At 36.2% G+C, this 20698-nt stretch overlaps 1 protein-coding gene across 1 annotated transcript; it reads right to left on the bottom strand.

The window, feature by feature from the left end:
* Positions 1-12768: 12768 nt before the first annotated feature.
* LOC133334180 (wee1-like protein kinase) lies at positions 12769-20136 on the bottom strand. Its single transcript, XM_061542475.1, has 6 exons — positions 19801-20136; positions 19333-19497; positions 18950-19265; positions 13388-14092; positions 12976-13125; positions 12769-12901 (listed from the first exon to the last, which is right to left on the bottom strand). The coding sequence occupies exons 1-6, from the start codon at positions 20069-20071 to the stop codon at positions 12769-12771; spliced, it is 1740 nt and encodes a 579-aa protein (XP_061398459.1). The 5' UTR covers positions 20072-20136.
* Between the last annotated feature and the right edge of the window lie 562 nt (positions 20137-20698).

Raw genomic sequence — 20698 nt, forward strand, 5'->3', positions numbered from 1 at the left:
AAGCATAAAAAGTTGCAAACAGAGTTACAGAGCATCAAAAAGGTTGCAAATTACGACTTCAGTCGCACAACTGAAACCCTGTTCCATAGGAAGGCATTCTCTTCATCTTTATGAATATTATCACTTATATATGAATGCATTCAGCAACTCAGTTTGCATTTTGCTTACAAGCTAAACAAGGTCTACTTCTTTAAGGGAGCCCAACAGCCAGAATCAACTTGCTCAAAATGACTGCTTGCGAACGTATCACTAATACAATAATTCAATATCTTATATTTAACATTATTACTTAAAAGTACTTAGCATATTACTATTTTTCTAAGTTTATCAAAATTATACATACATATGTTGCAACATGTTTGCAAGCATATTGTTACGAATATAACTTTAGATTTAAGTTAATTTAGATGAATTCCGTTAATTTAAGAATTTGAATTGTAACGTAAATTTCTACTACGCAGTTTATTTGAATAACTTCACAACAACAACTACTATATAGATTTTTCTACATCCTTCCCTTTCCTCTTTCATTGTCTATTTTGTTGCTGACGTACAATTCTTGTTAAACGTCATCATTGATGATCGCTTAATTCCTCTTTCTTTGTTACCCCCTCGCCTGTATATGTGTTGTTGTTATTGTTCGCTCAATGTAAGTTTGTATGTGTTGTTGTTATTGTTCACTCAATGTAAGTTTGTATGTGTTGTTGTTATTGTTCACTCAATGTAAGTTTGTATGTGTTGTTGTTATTGTTCACTCAATGTAAATTTGTATGTGTTTGTTGCATTGGTAGATTGTTCGTAATCTAGGCGTTACCAGATCGTCTAGAAACTTCTGTAGTGACAGGAAAGGCTCATATAAATAGAGGAAATGGAAAGGCAGTTAGTCAGTTGTGAATCAGATCGCGAATTGAAACCGTCGTGTGAAGTAAAGTGCAAAGTAAAGTTGTGTGAATAAAGTCATTGTAATAATCGTAATCTGAAAGAACCCGCGTTTTATTTGATACGAATTGTCTCGGGAAATAAAACAACGTCTACACGGGATTAAGTAAAATCCAAAAACGTAACAATTGGTGTCAGAAGTGGGATTACGATAGTACTACGATGAAGTTTAAGGATCTCGTAGATCCTGGAAGACTTGAAGAAGGAGCTGAATAAATTGGAATTGTCCTCTACTGGCAACAAGGCTGAACTCCAAAAACGTCTGTTGTATGAGTTCGAGCGCCGTGGTATGAACATCGATACATATGAGTTTGACAGTAAGGATGAAGTGGATTTATCGGAAATGGGCGAATCCAACGGTGGGGAAGTCTCGTCAGTAGCTGCCAGGGGTGACGATTTCAGAGAAATGCTGGCTAAAATGTTCGAAGAGAATTCCAGAAACACGAGACGAATGTTCGAAGAGAATTCCAGAAAGTCAGAAGAAAACTCGAGACGAATGTTCGAAGAGAATTCCAGAAAGTTAGATGAACTCAAGGCGGAGAATTGTAGAATGTTTGACGAAAATTCGAGAATAATGAACGAAAAACTCGAGAAAATTACAGAAGTTATTGGAAGGAGAGTGGAAACCGTGGAAGTCCAAATTAAAGAGTTGGATATGAAAGTGCAGTCGGTCAACGAGAAGATTCTGTCTGTGGATGAGAAATTTCTGGCCCACGACCACAGGTTTACGAATCTGGAGAAGAAAATGTCGGAACTGGAAATTAAAGGTGGTCCGGTGCGTGTTCCTCATAACGCACTAAAAATCAAACCTCCAGTATTCGACGGCTCTACGTCATTCAATGTTTTCAAGTTACAGTTCGAGACAGTGGCTTCTAGAAAATTCGTGGAACGACAGCGACAAAGCGGTTGCACTACTTCTGGCATTGAAGGGCAGTGCTGCTGATGTTATACAGAGTATTCCTGTCGCTTCTAGGAACAACTATGAAGATGTTATTGCTGCACTGGAACGTAAGTACAGTGGCGAATATAAACAAAACATCTACCTTGTACCTCTCTCTTGTACCTCATCTACCTGGAACTAAGGGGAAGAGTGCAGAGGGCAAACGAGACGTTGCAAGACTTTGCAGCTGAGGTGGAACGTTTGGTGCTAATGGTGTATCCAGGAGAGAATCACCCATTGGTGGACCGTATTAAAATCGAAACCTTTGTGAATGGCATACGTGACCCTGAGATTAAATGTGCAACATATGCGTCACCAAAAGCGTCATTTGCCGAAACCGTGTCGTTTGCCCTTGCCCAAGAGACGGCAAGAATAATTGTTAAGCCCCAGACCCACAAGATTCGCCAACTGGAGACCGAATGTTGCGAACCCAAATCTCTCGTTAACTTGATCGAGGACGCCATGAGGCGGGTAATAAAAGAAGCAAAGTTAGTAGGGATGACTAAGTCCAGGGTTAGATGCTACAACTGCGATAAAGCAGGTCATATTGCGCGCGAATGCAGAGCTAAGCGCAAACGATCCAGGTCATCGTCACCACCTCCAACGAAAGATGGTAGAAGAGCGGCTCAACAGTCCACCAATGAGTCACCGTTAAACAGAATCGAGCACAGAAAAGGCGGAAAACACGGTGATGCTGATCCCCTGTCTCGTCGGCCATGCAAGGTAGAAGGCAGGCATTGCTCAAAGGCTGACAGTAAAGAGAATATAGTTGATGTCCGACTATTGCAGGTTGAGTCAGGTGAAGATTGGTCGACGGAACAACGAAGAGATCCCATTCTGGGCAAAATAATTTCGGCCATAGAAACGGGCAAGCGACCTAGTCGCAAAGAAATTACTTCCGAAAGCCCTCTTTTAAAATCCTATTGGGCCCAGTGGGACAGTCTACTTATGATAGATGGATGCTTACATCGCAAATGGGAAAGTGAGGACGGTAAATCTCACCGGAACTTGATCATCGTCCCAGACGATGTGAACCAAGAAGAATACAGTCAGAACTCTTTTAGTAAAATCCACGATGCAGTTCGCCATCGAATAAAAATGGTTAGCAACCGCATGAAGGCAAGGTACGATCGAGCGGCAAATACCGATGGGTTCCAAGAAGGGCAACTGGTACTATTGTTCAACCCACAACGGAAAAAAGGACTATGCCCCAAATTGCAAACACACTGGGAAGGACCCTACAAGATTGTCACGAAAATAAATGACGTCGTTTATCGAATCCAGAGGAGCGACAGTCCCAGGTCGAAGATGAAAGTTGTACATTTGGAGCGGCTGACCCCCTACGGAACGGGAACTGTGCCTATTCGGGACGAACAGGCTTAAGCGGGGGCCAATGTTACGAATATAACTTTAGATTTAAGTTAATTTAGATTAATTCCGTTAATTTAAGAATTTGAATTGTAACGTAAATTTCTACTACGCAGTTTATTTAAATAACTTCACAACAACAACTACTATATAGATTTTTCTACATCCTTCCCTTTCCTCTTTCATTGTCTATTTTGTTGCTGACGTACAATTCTTGTTAAACGTCATCATTGATGATCGCTTAATTCCTCTTTCTTTGTTACCCCCTCGCCTGTATATGTGTTGTTGTTATTGTTCACTCAATGTAAGTTTGTATGTGTTGTTGTTATTGTTCACTCAATGTAAGTTTGTATGTGTTGTTGTTATTGTTCACTCAATGTAAGTTTGTATGTGTTTGTTGCATTGGTAGATTGTTCGTAATCTAGGCGTTACCAGATCGTCTAGAAACTTCTGTAGTGACAGGCAAGGCTCATATAAATAGAGGAAATGGAAAGGCAGTTAGTCAGTTGTGAATCAGATCGCGAATTGAAACCGTCGTGTGAAGTAAAGTGCAAAGTAAAGTTGTGTGAATAAAGTCATTGTAATAATCGTAATCTGAAAGAACCCGCGTTTTATTTGATACAAATTGTCTCGGGAAATAAAACAACGTCTACACGGGATTAAGTAAAATCCAAGAACGTAACAATATCATTAAAACTAGGTGGATTATAACTCTAAAAACAAAAAATTCTCCCAAAAAATGAATCATTTAAAAAAAGGAGTTCATAAACATTTTTTGTGTTATTACTTAAAACTATCTTACATACTAAAAATTTACAGACTAATTATTTACGAATACCACGTGGGCGCTTCATCGTTTACTGGGCGAGTTGATAAACGGTCTTTCGTTTCTATACAGGAAACCCTCTCTGTCCAGCGTTATCAGGCTACTAGGAGCTTGATAGTTGGGACTCGATAAGTTCATTTATATTGACATTTTGTGCTATGCTATCAGCAGCGAGGCTATTTTCTAGATATGACGCTCTATCGAGAAATTTAAGCGCATTCCTAACCAAAAACTTGTCTATTCTGTCAAAGGGCGTATTTTGATAGAGCTCACAAGAATGAGCTTGTCTCCAAACGCCATCCTCGTCCAGACGGGGTCTCATACCAAGGCAAGATCTTAGGATCCCTCTTTCCCATTGCCGAATTCTTTTCATCTGATGGGAAGAGATGCTGTACCATACAGGAAACGCATATGCAATTATGGGCCTAATGATCTGCTTATAGATTAATAGCTTAATCTCTTGGCTAAGACCATTAGTAGCCCTTATTATGCGCTGGTAAGCCCAAAACATCTTCTTCGCCTTTGCTAAGATATAGTCAACATGCCTTATGAAGCTAAACTTAGAGTGGAAGACTACCCTAGGTACTTTATCTGCTCAGACGTTCTAATTTGTTGCCCTGCGATAGAAATGGCTGCCTCAAAACTTCTGGCGCTAGCATAGAGATGTTTTTTGAGTCCCTTAAACGTTATGCCCTCACATTTGTTGACATTAAGATTAAGCCTCCATCTCTCACAGAAGTTGGCTATTCTAGCCAGGTACCTGTTACGCCGAATATTTGTATTTTCTGCGTGTGCTCCTGCAGCTGCGATGAATATGTCATCCGCATAAATAAGGAGCAGATCCCAAACAGGCGGTTGCGGGATGTCACACAGGAAAATATTAAAGAGTACTGGGCCTAACAGGGACCCCTGAGGGACTCCAGCTTTAACTTCTCTGCACGTAGAGAAAGCATCTTTCACCCTGACTTTAAATTTCCTATCCCTTAGGAAGTCAGAAACAAGTCTGCAGACGTTATGCTTGAAGCCTAGCCTATGCATCTTGTATATTATACCCTCATGCCAGACACTGTCGAACGCCTTCGCAAAATCCAGGCTAACGGCTATTGTTATTTGCCTATTATTTAAACCTTTGCTCACATAACCGCCCAGGGCTGTAAGAGCATGAGAGGTAGAAAGTCCTTTCCTAAAACCAAATTGGCTATCTAGGAGTATACTTCTGTCCTCTAAGAAATTATTGATATTTCTTAACAAGAAGTACTTAAATAACTTCCCAAATGCCGATAAGAGGCTTATTGGCCTGTAGCTGTCCAACCTGGAGGGGTCTTTTCCTGGCTTAAGCACTGGGACTGTGATGGATGTCTTCCACGCAGTAGGAAAGTAACCTAAGTTAAAACAATGGTTGAAAAGTACTGCAAGAGTTTGCCAAGAAACCCCATCTGTAGCCTTCAAAACAATATCCGGGATACCATCAGGTCCACTAGACTTCTTTTTGGGTCTATATCTAAGAGCCGAGCCTATATCAGCGGGGGATATAAAATTGTGCTGGCGCCATAGACTAGCATTGCCAGACGAGAGATTAGACGAGAATTGGACCAGACTTCCAAAGCTCGAGATCTCACTATGGACTCTATCATCTACATTGTCATGAGAAATCCCTGAACTTTGTATGCTATCAGCAATTTTGTTCGCTTTTCCCAAGTCAAGGACCACGAGACCACCATTATCATCAATAAGGTCAGGAATAGCTTTGTGCCTAATACCCGCAGCTGCCTTGACTCTGCCATAAACTTTGTCGTTCATTTGAATTCCATTCAGGAATGAAGTCCAGTGCGTTCTCTCGTGCTGAGCGATAGCTCCCTCGATTATTCTATCGAGGTTTGAGATTTCAGCTCTAACAGTATCATACCGCTCCGGGTTTCCCATACGGTGCAGTATTCTACGGAGTCGCTTCTTTTTCCTAATGAAACTCAAAATGTGTTCCGGGAGTTTACGCGGTCCTCTAGGCCCTGTGGCAACTTTGGGTATTGCTTCGTCCATAGCCCTTTTAAATGCGTTAGCCATTGAGCCCACGCATTGGTCTATTTCATCCACGCCGACATTTCTGTCGGGGGGAAGCTGGCACAATGGCAAAACCTCAGAAAGTAACCCATTTAACCTACGCTTATTCAGCTTCCTGTAGTCATAGAGTGTACGCCGGTCTCTCCGTTCAGGAGTTATTCCACTGACCAGCATTTCTATGGCTAAATGGTCAGAGTTACAGTCTAGAGTGTTTATACCTCTTCCGTCATTATCAAATACGTCTACTCCTAATGATACCAAACAGAAATCTAAAAAAAAATGTGAGTCTCTGTGTATCCTAGTAGGTCCTTTTGTTGGTACAGCTATTAAATCAGGACATGCAAGTAAAAAGTCATTAACTTTTCTGCCTCTGGAGCAAGTGACATGGCTCCCCCAGTTCGCATGTCTGGCATTTAAGTCAGCGCCTACGATAACTTCTCCCTCTAGAAGCAGATTTCGTAGAAATTCTAGGTCTGTCGCATCAAAGTCAACCTGTGGTCTACAATACATAGACACAAGGTACATGAATGTACCGTCGCGTCAATACATTTTAGCACAGGTGGCCTCAATTGAACCTGACTCAACAAACACTTGCTCGCATTTAATATTGTCCTTAAATAGAATAGCTGTACCACCCCCTGGTCCGCTCATTTTTCTTTGGACAAAACTACTGTAGCCATCTATATAAAGATTATGGTGATCAGACAATTTTAGTTCTGCTATCATCATCACATCCGGGCGATGTTCATCAAGAAACACTCGGAGGAGATTCATTCTGCATATTTTTTAGAGACGCAAGTTCTGATGTCAGCACTTTATTTTGATTCTCCAAAAATAAAATCTTCTCTTCAAGCTGTCTGATGACGGCATCCACCTCGGAGTTGGTTGGTGAGTCGCATTTACGTTAAGTTGCGGCTTGGCGTATCTCACTTGTTGCCATTCACCACCTTCGTCCATCGTTTGTAAATCGCAAAATAAAAGGCACTGGTAGTGGTGGTCCCAACTATTGTTATTCCAAAAAAATTGTACAAAATAAAAATATAAGTTATCACTTTACGACTTCCAGCTTTTCTTTAAAAATACATCCAGATCTTTATTCCGTACAAACTCTTCTAAAGGAAGATCTACTTTAAAAAAATATCTATCTCTTCTATAAAAATACCACCAGCTCGTCTAGGAGAAGACATCCAGCTCTTCTATGAGAAGACAACCAGCTCTTTCATAAGAAGACCTCCAGATCTCTTATAAGACCCGAACTCTATAAGAATACCTACAAATAGAACACTATCATTCTTATAAAAGAATATCTCTCCTTTAATAAAAAAGATTGAGCACTTCTAAAAAAAATCTGCCTTTAAGAAACGACGCTAATGTTTTTCACTTCCATATGCATATTTTCAGCATTTTTAAAATGATGTTGCTTAAGCTCATTTTCCTGATGAAGATGCCATTGCATGAAAAATACCACCCTTTCTGGAAATATTTAAAGTTATTATTAACAGATTAGTACAAATTGAATGACTTACCATTTGGCGGCTACCTATCCTTGCAAGATTGCATTCTCCAGCTTTCACAGATATTCGGAAAACATTTTTTATATAAATTTGTTCTGAAAACATTGTTTTAAATTTGTAAACACATTTTTTTCTGTTTTGTAACTAACAACTGTATGTATGTATTTGTCACATATACATAAATATGTGGATATTTTGTACGCAAAGAGAACTCTCTGTGCCAAATTACAGCCAATTTTGTCGTGAAATGTGTCTAATAGACAAAAAACCTTAAATCGGGAGGTACGGTACATGTGACCCCATTTTTCATAGCAATATTCGCTTTGACATTAAAAACATGTAAGCCAAATTTTGGCCGAATATGTCAAGTGGTTTGCCAATTAATGAATTTATTATTGGGTAAATACTCGGATATTTTCCCAAGTCTTTAAAGTATGGTAGAACTATCAATTCTAAATCGATTTGATAACAGAACCCGGATATAGGGCGTAATATGTTGTATTACTCAAGGTGTATTAAATAAGGAGTAAGTGACAATCATATGGTTTCATCGTTTTTTCTTCTTGTTTGTGAATCTAATTTTCACATTTTTAAATAGTTTTTTTTTTAATTCTAAAACTTTATAAAGAAATGCGAAGGTGAATAGTTTTTGGAACGAATGAATCATTTCTTAACTTCCCAAAGAACAAAATTTAAAGCCCTGTCGCGGATCATTTCAAACAGTTGCAAACGGATATATATTTTTTTCATGGGCTATAGCATGAATTAGGGATATTTAGTTCAAGGCTAACCACCGACAAAATTTCTGCATAAAAAAGGAGATTTATTGCGTAGGCGAAAATCTTAATTGCAGCGAATGTTTGCCCCCTACTTCTATTTTTCAGAAAGCAATATATAGAAAGGTTGAGAAAGCAATATATAGAAGTAATTTTGATTGTATAAGAAATTCCGTTGCATATGTATCATGCATTAGAATCTGTCGATGGTGAAGTTTTTTGCCGAGATCCCGCCAACCACCTTATTTTTTTTATTTATATGGGTAGGTTCCAAGTGAAGTTGTCCCCAAGATCCGGGCAATCACCTCAATTTTATATTTGGAAGGGCAGCTTTGGAAGCCGATTTTCGGGTAGTACGGAATTTCTTGAAAAATATGCGTGGTTGTTATCAGGAAATCGGCGGCAATATAAAACTAATGGCGCTTCCGACCAGAATGGACATTTTAAAGGTATTTATTTTCTATTTTCGATATATTTTTTCTTTAATTGTACAACTTTTGTCAAAATTATTTATTTGTTTTTGATTCTTCACCACATAAACTAATTGTCAGCATGACAATTTAATTTCTATAACAATGTTGTTTTTCCAAAATGTTCGTTGTTGTAGGTGATGCATACACCTTATTAAATACACCTTGGTATTACCGATTCAATATAGTAAATACCCAAATAATACCTACAAATGGGTATTTACCCAATTTACCAGGTATTTCCCCATTGGCTTTGTTAATAGTAGTGATCTTAAGGAGAGGAAATTAAGAGCATTTATTCCAAGGAATTTTATAGAGACCTTGGTGTAATCAGGGATGTTCCTTTATGCTGGTCTGAGGAAGACATCTTAGGTGGTATGTATCTTCTAGGAAAATTGCACCAGTCAAAAGATTTATTAAAAGGGACCCGAAATGCCTAAGTAATTCAATTACAACTGAATCTATAAAAATTGAATTTTATGGTGATGTTCACCCAGAACGGGTTATCTTCAATTTCACAGTTCTTGTGGTAGATAAATACTATCCGGCTTTAAGACAATACTTCAAATGGGGCACCCCAGGTCATACCAGATTGAGATGCAGATCTCAAGACAGATGTCTAAGATGTGGTTTGGGCGAGGGTAAATGTGATGGAAAATGTGATGTGGTAAAATGCATTTTGTGTAACAAGGAAGGACATATGGCCACTGATAGAAGGAAGTATACAGTTTGGAGGAAGGAAGTGGAAACAAATAAAATTATGAATAAGAAAATGTCGAAAAGGGAAGTCCAAAATCTTTATGGGGAAAATTCAACTTATCCGGAGTTAACTGAAGGGCGTACGATGGGTAGAAATGTTAGAAATGCTGCGAAAGTGGACGTTGTAAATACTATTATGCCTCCATATACCTACAGTTCTGTTGTGAAGGTGCCAAAGAAGATATACGTGCATGCCCCGTTGGCTAAAATGCACCAGAGAATGTTTGGTCAACCGTCCTCGACAGCCCCTATATTTCCTAGAGAGACTCAAAGATTATCGGAGCTCGAGAAGGTGACTTGTGAATTGTTAAAATTTATGCATGACTGTTAACCACTTCTCCGACAGGTTGCATAATTGCGGTGTATCTACTGGCAGTTGGTCGGAAGGAAAGTCCTCCTCCTACAATCATGGGTCTGAAAATCTTACAATATAATATTCAGTATTTTCATGCTAATAAGCAATATATGGAATTCCTCTGCAATAACTCAATGTTGACATCGCAGCAAATAGTACAAATAAAATGATAAATTATAATTTGATTCAAAAATGTAGACCGGATAGTTGCGGAGGTGTGGCCATTGCTCTAAAAAGACACGTTAAAATTGCTAAGGTTGTATATAATACGGAGTACGATGCGATTATTGCTAAAACGTTTAACCAATATCCTAATTTTCATATTTCATCTTTTTACTTCCCCCGGCGATAAGAGTGGAAGACTTAACCAATGAAATGAACAGTTTATTGACATTTTAGAAGACAAATGAGAGGTTTTGATACTGGGCGTCTTCAACACCCAAATAGGCTATTCTTACGGCAACTAATAATGCCATTGAACTCAATTCAATGGCATTCCTAATCCCAATAAGAACCATGAGCTGATATTCAGACCCATTGTACTAATTTCTGTCCTTAGGAAATGTTGCAATTTGATGATAAAGGGAAAACTACTTGAAGATTAATTGGATACTGGAGTTTATCCAGCTAGATCCTTTGCATATGTTAAAAATCGGCCAACCTGCATCCTAAAAATGCTCTGAACATTAGCAAAAGTGTCGTCAGGCCTAAGTTAGAATATGGAAGAACTTCCACAGCGCATGCTCCAAACTACGCCAATAAAAAAATTGAGATTCTCCAAAGTGATCTGGTGAGTCGATGTCTTGTGGTTTTCAAATCTACGCCGACACATGTAATATACACCCTCGCCCAGGAACTACCTCCCAAATATAGAGACATGTGGCTCACCTCGAAAGAATTGGTTAAGGTCATGTTTAATAACGATGTTCTATATGATCTAGTTTCAGACAACCATTTGGTCAAATCAAGTTAATGCCATGTCTACTACGAATTCAAGGAATTACGCGACAGAAGTGTCTACAACTGAAGCGCAATGTTCTTCCGAGTATCAAAAAAAAAAAAAAAAAAAAACGCCTGTGCATGTCATTAGTGCTGTTTTTAGGCAGGAGATCGTCTACTTCAAAAAAAAAGAAATATACTATATTCTGTTTCAACAGACTAAATCTGCGTTCGTTGGTGTCTTTTAAACTCTGCTGTCAATATCTTTCTTGGATATATACTGAGCATTGGGTGTCCTGGTAAACTCAAAAAAAAAAAACAAAAAAAGAAGTTAATTACAAATTAGTTTTGCAGCGGATTCTTGATATTTTACATTTATATTGTTATAAAAAAATCAATAAATAAAATATTGAAAAATATTACAAAATTAAACTACAATGGCAACACGAATCTTTTTACAATAATGCTGGGCAAGCATGGGAACTGGTGCCCTTGTTTACATGTATCAATAAGGTCGTTCTCTGCGTTCTCTTTTTGTAAGTCAATTCATATGGCGGTTTCTCTTTTACTCTCTGAGCATTTACTCTTTACTTTATTTTTCACACCACTATTTTACAACCACCCTTTTCGAAAATTCGATTCTGCATCTCGAATCTTTGATTCGAGAATGTGAAAGAAAAACATTTTCACAAGCGAGATCTCTCCTTAGCGATTATCCAGAATAATGCTGAATATGTTTTTCTGGATAAACAGATCCTCACACAATGGAAGGGAAGAGCGAACAAATTCACGGTGAATTTATGTCCAGAATAAGGCTGTATATGAATCTTTCCGAATTACGTCGAGCGTACAAATTTTCAAAGTTGAAAGAAATTATAATTTTTTTTCTATATTTAGGAAAATGTTATTTTCAATTTTGTTCCTCGAATGTGTGGAGTTACTTGTATAGACGGATTCGAGGTATTTGGTAATATGACCGTACAGAACATTTTGCCCTAGTGGGTTAGTTGAATATTTGTATACGTCACGTCGGAATGTAGGCAAACGTTGTAAGGCAGAAAAGCATTAAGATAGTACAGTACATTCTCAAAAAAATCCAACATGATCCTTTTGATCTATGCCTCTGTAATGAGAAGCGTCGCCAACATATTTTTTTCGACAAATTTGTTAAATAATGCATTGTGTCAAGTCTTGCGAGTTTTGTGTGTTGCTTAGTTTTCATTCTAAGCCTGTTTCCCATATACATACAAGATAATGTCGTAAATATTTGTTTTTTGTTTCATCTTATTTATTTATAAAAAGCTTAACAAATATTTGATATCAATTTCGAAAACACTTTAAAATTCAAATACTTTTTTACAGTCATATTTGGATAATTGAGAAGACAAGATAATGCAATTTTTTGTTATTTTAACAAAAAAAGAAATATATATAAGCGGAACAATTTGTATCACTAAAACGAAAAATAAATATATAGTGGTAATTACGAAACTAATATTTGTATTTACAGAAACAACCTCCCTTTTTTGTTGTTAATATGTCCCATTTTAATGAAATCGGCCATTAAAAGAGCATATAACTTCTATGTAATGCATATGCACACATATATTAATAAAAGCTAATACAAATTAGGAATCTCATATTCTGAACGAATAGGCAGGCTAATTTTTGTTATGTTTATGAGAAAATATATACGCATACATGGTAAAAGCTATTGTTTGACAAAAATTCACATATTGTAATGAACGAAATGAAAATAAGAATTCAAATTAAATTAATTACATTATATAATAAATATAAAAAATCGACAGTAGTAACAAATTATTAGTACTTAAAATTGTTAATAACATTTTTATTGCGGTCTCGCAGGCTCTCCAATTTGCTGTTCAAACTAGGTGTGCTGTGTTTCTTACGCGTAAGTGAGCGAAGACAGCGCTGATCTGTTAACCTTTGGGGACTATTAAAGTGAGAGTGTTGATGACCTGCAAAGAAAAACACTACATTACACAACTAGAGAAAAATATAAACTACGTTGTCTTACTTTTTGCATTTTGTTCATATGCCTTGATTGTTTTTCGTGCTTCTCTCAGCTTGCGTAAAAGTATTTCATTTTTACGTTTTTCAATTGTTAATTCCTGGCTGAGTTGTGCTTTGCTTTTTGATTCCAGAGAATTCAGAACGCTGCAGTGAGGAGGAAAACGTTTATTAGAATAAATAAATAAAAACAAATCATAATATTATAAGGCAAATAATAATTATGGGCTTGTTATAATCGTACACTTTTGTTAGTTTGAGAAATCACAAACTAACAAAAGTTAATTATTATTGAAGTGCATAGTTTTGCATCTGTTTCCTAGATGTTAAAATATTTGAGAATGTTGGGAAGCGGAATATAGCCTAATTTATATTTTCAATGGCAAAACCTGCATACGTTACTACTTACGAATGATTAAATATCGACGTAGATGATGGCCTTTTCTCTGGATCAGAATGTGTCATAATTTTTATTAAGTCGTTAAATTCTCTGCTTAAGGTTGGAATATCGGGTACTTTGTTATTTCTTAGATCGTGCCATTCTGGGCCATTTTTCGGCAATGGACCACCACCAGCAGCCTCGTACAGCGTCAAGCCAAGAGCAAAAATGTCGGCTTTAAATAAATTCGAAAAATCATCTTCGAGTATTTCTTTTGGCAGATAACGGCAATCACCTTCCTCCACACATGGTTCTTTAACCGATGTAACATGTCCCAAGTCTCCAATTTTGTACGTAATTAACCATTCCGAGTTACTTAATTCTTCATAAATGCCATCCATGCCGGTTTCATAACACTCCTTTGTAAGTGGTGGCATTGCTGTCTTATGTACCGAAGGAACTTTAGTTAAAAATATATTTCCCGATTTTAAGTCCATGTGGACTAAATCATTGGAATGTATATAACGCAATCCCTCGGCCACATGCAGTAGAAGTATCCTGAGTTCGGATTCTACTAAACAACGTTTTTGTAGTAAAGATTGTAAACTACCGCCATTACAATACTCATTTTGTATCAGCATATGATTGTCTTCAGCCCAGGCAGAATAATAACGGACGACATTATCGTGTTTTCCTAAAACCGCATGGGCCCATACTTCATTAAGTGCTTGTTTCCTGTAAAGAGGCAAGGTCAATCCAAAATTATATAAGGGAATAAAAATTAAGAAAATTTATAAAATCAAATATGTGATGTAAATACAAATGTATGTCATTTTCCTCTCTGATTCGGACGGACCACCTCTGACATTGTAATTTAATTTCATAATATTTGTCAATAATTTTAACTTTTTAACGATAGAAATGCGAAATATGAAGAACCTTGTGTAAAAATCTAACTAACAATTTGTTCCATGTTTCGGAACGAATACAAAGTTTCCGATTCTGATGCCGAAATTGTTTAAAGGGCCCACGAATTCGGAAAGTTTGGCTGAAAAAAAAAATCGGAAGGAACATTCGAGTTTCTTTGCGAATTCTAAACTAATTTATCACGAAACTCGTGTAATATAAAGGAACTTTTGATGTTCTGCAAAAATTCGGGAAAAAACCTCTGAAGGAACATTTTAAAATAGGAACGTTTTCGGATACTTTTTAGAAATTCTAAAAAATCGTAACATTATCGGTTGTTTTTATTTTTTTATTTTATTTAAATGTTTACATGTATAACGAAGCCTTTAGGCCAATAAATGAAATACATTATGCAAAACAGTAGGTATGTTTTTATTCGAAAATTGGAAATTTAATTAATTTTTTGAAATTCACATTGTAGCAACTGTTTCAGGTAACGCGGATGTCATGATAAAATTTATTCTTAATGCCCTATAGATGGGTTCCTTTGCTGCAATCATGCCTGATTTAAATTATTATTCATGCTGTCTTGAAAACATTGTAAGATCAACAAACAAAAATAAGTGACAAAAAGAAATAAGTGACCGCCGTGACTTAAACTTAATATCTCAACTGGGGTTTTAAAAGGCTCAGATAGTTTGGGGAATACGGATTTGCAAAAAAAAAAAAATTGCAAAGGTGTATGAGGAAGTTATTTAGATTTTCAAGTGGAATCTGGTCATCTAGTAGTGATTAAAATACTCAAATGTAAATGTTGTGGTTGCAAAGTCAACCCCTATAAGATCAAAATCTTGTCACAGTAGTCTTTTTTTCAAAAGAAATAAGTTTCGTATAAAGTGAGTAAAAGTCCATAAAATGTGGGAGAATATATTCAATTGATGAAAATTTTGACATCAACATAAGAAACAGTATATATATCAAGCAACCTGCTGAATGCATAAATAACAAATTCTTCATATGTAGAGGAGGTGATGCAAATGTGATATAGGTTGGTAATGTGGTATAGTCACTTTTTTGTAAACTGAAAATTTTAGAATAACTGAAACATGTTCTATAGATTGCTGTTCTCCAAAAATAAGATAGCAATGAGCTGTTTAATTTATTTAACTCAAGTTGTGAGTCAGTAGCAAAAACTATTTTTTTTTTTTTTTTTTTGTAAAATTGACTTTTTTCGGTTGAAGTTTAAAAATATTTTTTTGTTCTACAGATGTATTTTAATCTTTATTATTAAAGCATTAAAATAATAAGTAAGTACTAAAAATCAAATAATATGCGCGATTGACCACATATTTCACAATTTAAGAAAAAACTATACGTTTATTCAGTAAACACAAGTGCAGGTAATGCGGTATACCTTGAGTCTGCATCAAAAAAAAAAAAAAAAAACAACAGCACAAGACAAAATATCATTACTATTTGAAACATTTGTCCCCTACGAGTGCCTACCATGAATCACAAGGATGAAAAACAAAGGTTATGAGTTTTAACAACTTTTCCATACAAAAATTAAATATTGCCATGTGTAGACATTACTATATAAAAAAATTAAAGTTCCACTCGACGTATCCGTTAAAAATCTTAACAGACATAAATCTCGAGCTAATTCGCATTCATTAAAAACAATACATTATATATGATATCAATTGGAAGTGAAAATTATACTATATCACATTAACATCATGTGGTATACCACATTGCCTGCACTTATAATGGAATTTTCTCAAATATCTCTTAAATTGTTAGAATAATATTATTTTCAAATTGATACATGTTAAGCGAAAAATTTTAATTTAATCGGATAAAAAATAAAAATTTGGCAATCTAAAAACAAATGGCTATACCACATTTGCATCACCTCCTATATGTTAATATGCACAAATATTTCTCAATACAATGTTTTGCCAAAAACATACTAAAATAATTTATTATTTAATTAATAATATATCATTGCTGCCCTTTTATATTTTTACTTACAAATGTTGTGAAAAGTCCCGGGAATGAAAATTTTTAATTCCGGATTTCCCTGGAATGAAAAAAGTCGGGAGTTCCCAAACCCTAATCAGTACAAGCAGCATCTATTTGTTCTTCCCCCTGGATTAATCATGATCTAGACCACGATCATCTGTAAAATGTTTATTTATCATATTTTACATGGTTGGCAACTTTGCACATCGAATTCAAGTAAAATTAACCACATTGACAGTTAATCGATGCATCAGAATAAAATGCAAACGTATGAAAGAAGACGTAACGTAGAAAACATCTGTCAGTTATGGAAAGTAATGTCAGTTCATAAGGTATAGTCTTCCAGTTTGTAATAAGTATTCGCCCAGTTTATTAAGTGCATTCGCCGGTGTTTTACGAGTAAAGTCAGAGTAGCACGAAACCCCAAAACGGGGATCAAATCTGGCTAAAGAAGGACGAGAAGGCACTGGCCACAATAATTTTGAGTGTCACCCCGGGTCAGATACCCTACATCAAAAGTTGTAAAACGTCGGCTAAAGCATGGGAAATTCTGCACAGGCCAAAAAGAACAGTCAGAAAAGTCACCCTGTTTAAAAAATTACTGGTCATGCGCATGGGCGAAAATGAAGACATTCAGAGATAAGTTTATGTCGTTAGTCGAAAAGTTGGCAGAAATGGGTGTTAAGCTGCAAGAGGAGCTGTACGTTATCATGCTTCTAGCAAGTTTGTCGAGATCTTTCGGCCAACTAAGAAGCAAGGGATAAGTTGCCCACATTGAATAGGCTAAGAATCAAGTTGGCAGAGGAAGGTGAAAGGCGAAAAACGACCAACAACGAGATGGGAAGTGCTGAAATTCCATCTGCATCGCACAACAACATCCAATAGAGAAATGTCCTGACAGTCCTTCAGTAGCAACATCAGAAAAATCGGGGTTAGCAACAGCAATAATAGTGACAGGGAGCGATCATGCATACGAAAAATGGCTCCTAAAGGAATAAAATCTGAGGAACATGATTTAGAAAGCCTATAATAAGATGTATAGAATTATTATGAATTATGCAGGGTTTAAAATGCAGCATCACAAAAATTTTGCAATTTTGGCGCTAGCATTTTAAACCCTGGAGTTATGTATATATCGAACCATATTCGCCAAAAAAAAAAAACCTTACCCTCAAATTTGAAATTATACAGTAGAAGGTTTCTTTTAATCTCTTGCTGTTCAGTCCTGTTTTACAATAATAACTTAAGCCTACAAAAGAACAATTTGAGGTCTTAATTGCCCGGATGGAAGCTCACCCAAATGTAGCACGCGGCGTGCGGACTTATGGTCAAACCAAAGCGAATGAAAAAAAATGCATTCTTCCCTTTTTCCTCCACTGTTAATTTAAAACAATTAAAATTTTACACAGTTTTTCCTCTATCAGCCGGACAACTTCGGCGAACACCACCGACATTGTGGGTTGAGCCATGCCAAGGTTGAAGTCATTGCCTCCGAAAAAAACCTCAGAGCTACACACACTTTTAAGAGAGGAGGAGGAATTCCTGTTGACCACCGGGCTTTTCGGAAAGCATGGTTTAAGCCTTCAACTAAGTACACAACCGCATCTTTTGGTAGCCGAAAATACACCTTCAAGCTAAAATGAGCAGTTGATTAAACATAAGCATCTACTCAAAGAACTGATGGTAGTTCTAATGGATTTATCTCTTAAATATCTTCTAATAGATGTCACGCCTTGAACATCATTTTCATCCTCAAAAAAATATTCCACTATTCAATTTATTCCAGTGGCGTTGCCAGTTGAAATCATAACTGGAGTTTTGTTGCTTTCCATAACGACCCATTATTCTTCCCCATTTTCCTCTTCTGTTTATTTGGAAACAATCTAAATTATACACAGTTTTTCCTCTATTAGCCGGACAATTTCTGTCAAAACCACCGACATTGTGGACCTTAGAGCTGCACACACTTTTAAGAGAGGAGGAATTGCTGTTGACCGTCGGGATTTATCTCTTAAATGCCTTCCAATAGATGATACGTTTTGCACATAATTTTTATCATCAAAAATTGTTCCAGTGAGCTTATCATCACTTAAAATTAGTTTTTCTGAAATATTCTGTTCAAAGATTTCAAAGAAACTACGAATAATGAGAAGAAATATGCGATATTGAACAGATGTTAAATTATGACCCTCCTCAAAATGAAATAAATATATTACATCCTAAATATGTAAAATATATTTTCGATTTTTTTTTTACATGCCATTGACATGGTCACAATGAATTACTCCTAAAATATGCATCTAACATGCACATTAAAACAAAACAAAATAGAACCTTTGGAGGAACTGAATTCCAAACAGACTGATAGTTGCCGAATGTTCCCTATCAAATGCCGAAGCTACTCCGTATGTGGCACTTTCGGCGAATTTGAATTTGACTTATTTGACCAAACTTGAAGACCAATATGTCCTTCGCACTGTATATTGCAAAATTGGAAGATCGGAATATACACACAAAATTATTCCATAATACATAATTCATTTGACTTCTTTGATATGCTGGCTTTAGGCACATACATACATTGGAATTTTGTCAAACTTGTATGGAGCCAAAATTCTTTTTTTGACACTCTGTATATGTAAATAAAACTGTACAACTTACTCAAATGAACTGCCAGCAACAGGCTTAATGCTTTTTTTAATTGCATATATGCAACCGTCTAAACGATTTAAGCATTGATAAACCATTCCAAATTCACCAATTCCAATTACAGATAATTCAACAAATTCTTTTTTGTATCGGCTGATGTTAGTATCTTGTAAAGCCAGTCTTTTGGGAGCTTGATGCATTTCCGATGATTGCTCATTATCATTGTTCATATCCTCATCGCTATTTAGAAACATTTGCAGTGAGCGGTTACTTAAATTCTCACGACCAATTTGAGTTCTGCAGCGTTTTTTATTATGGGCCATAAGACCTAGAGAAGACAATTCAAATTTGTATTAGCATCATATACACAGTTAGTATATTTTTGTCCAACTTACTATCGGGTGTAAATGGATTTACATTAGCTGTTTGCTGTTGCATAACATTGTCCAAGGCACGATTGTGTAATGGTAGCGATCGTGGTCTTTCAGCTGTCTTAAGAAAAAGTGATTCCTGTCGTTTGGTAATATCTGAAGCTGCAGCCAGTGATAAGTGATTTAAAGCTTTTGCGGAAGATTGTTCTGAAAATATAATATAAAATATCAAATATCATATTATAAAAACTGACAAAAACACAAAAATATTTTTTTATTTGTATTCATTTTTAAATAATGGTATCAAAACCCTTTACAAAAAGGTTTTATGGATTATGTTTACGAAAATACATTATTAAGTAATGAAGTTGGGACTGTCGTAAAAATTTCCAATAATCAAAGGTAAAAAAATCAATCCCGCAAACAACAATTTCGCTTTGTAATTTTGTTACAAGTTGAAACAAAAAGTCTCACCGTTTTTAGCAGGACCACAGTGTTCCAAAATAGTTTTCGGTGTTGCAGGCGTGTCAAAGAGTCTCAAGGCACGTACTTTGCGGTATGGTGGCGATATACACATTGTTGTTGGAGTTTTGTCACTTTCATTGTTGTTGTCAGACTTCGTCTTAAACGGACTATCATCACTGCCACTTGTTCCTTCGTCGTCCTCGTCTCGACTAGGTGATGCAAACCTTAATTTTCGTGGTAAAATAGTCGTACACACTGGAGAAACAGGTATTGGAGGCGACGATGAAGGCGAACACATTTCAATTTCGAGCTGTTCTATTGAACTACCACCACTATTATTTTGTAAACGCGAACGAAATGCCATTTTATCACACCAAAAACACTTCCTATTCTACAAATATACTCAATAATTATTGTTGTTCTGCAACTTGTCAATTGTTTGTAATATGGGGAACAAAATAATTTCATAAACTCAGTTTACATGAAAAAATGCTAAACAAAAAAGTGCAAATAGGAAACTAAAGGAATTAAATTTTATTTTAAAAAGCTGGGGTTCTAAATTATGTGTACTAAATGTTCCTGACAGTGTTGCCACTAATCTCTGAAATGTCAAAAATTAATATGACGTTTCACACAGTGCAATTTATCGTACGACTATGGCCGACGCGTATGACTGAAAGTACATTTGAAGAACGCATGGTATAATAAAACTGCGTATATATTTTCGAAATCCATTCCATATTAAATGCCAATTCTCTAGCGTATACGCCAAACATAATCCACTGGATTTGTGAGCATGATTAATGCGACATTTACCAAACAAAAATAAATTTCAGCGTCTTTTATTTTAAACAACGCTCGGAGACTAATGATCTTTTGTGATCATCATTTTTTACCTGCAAAGGGAAGAGAGAGTGGAAGAGCA

This window comes from Musca vetustissima, unplaced genomic scaffold, assembly GCF_032173495.1.
Source record: "Musca vetustissima isolate MV318-11 ecotype Yass unplaced genomic scaffold, APGP_CSIRO_Mvet_v1 utg315474, whole genome shotgun sequence".
Classification (NCBI taxonomy): Eukaryota; Metazoa; Arthropoda; class Insecta; order Diptera; family Muscidae; genus Musca; species Musca vetustissima.

Bases quoted from the DNA above. Each gene is read 5' to 3' on its own strand.
- LOC133334180 (XM_061542475.1), bottom strand. From the start codon at position 20,071: ATGTGTTCGCCTTCATCGTCGCCTCCAATACCTGTTTCTCCAGTGTGT. The intron at 13,126-13,387 runs GTAAGTAGTAAC...TCCTCACTGCAG, and splicing joins ACGTCGATATTTAATCATTC to CGTTCTGAATTCTCTGGAAT. The intron at 12,902-12,975 runs GTAGTTTATATT...TCACTTTAATAG, and splicing joins AATGCAAAAAGTAAGACAAC to TCCCCAAAGGTTAACAGATC.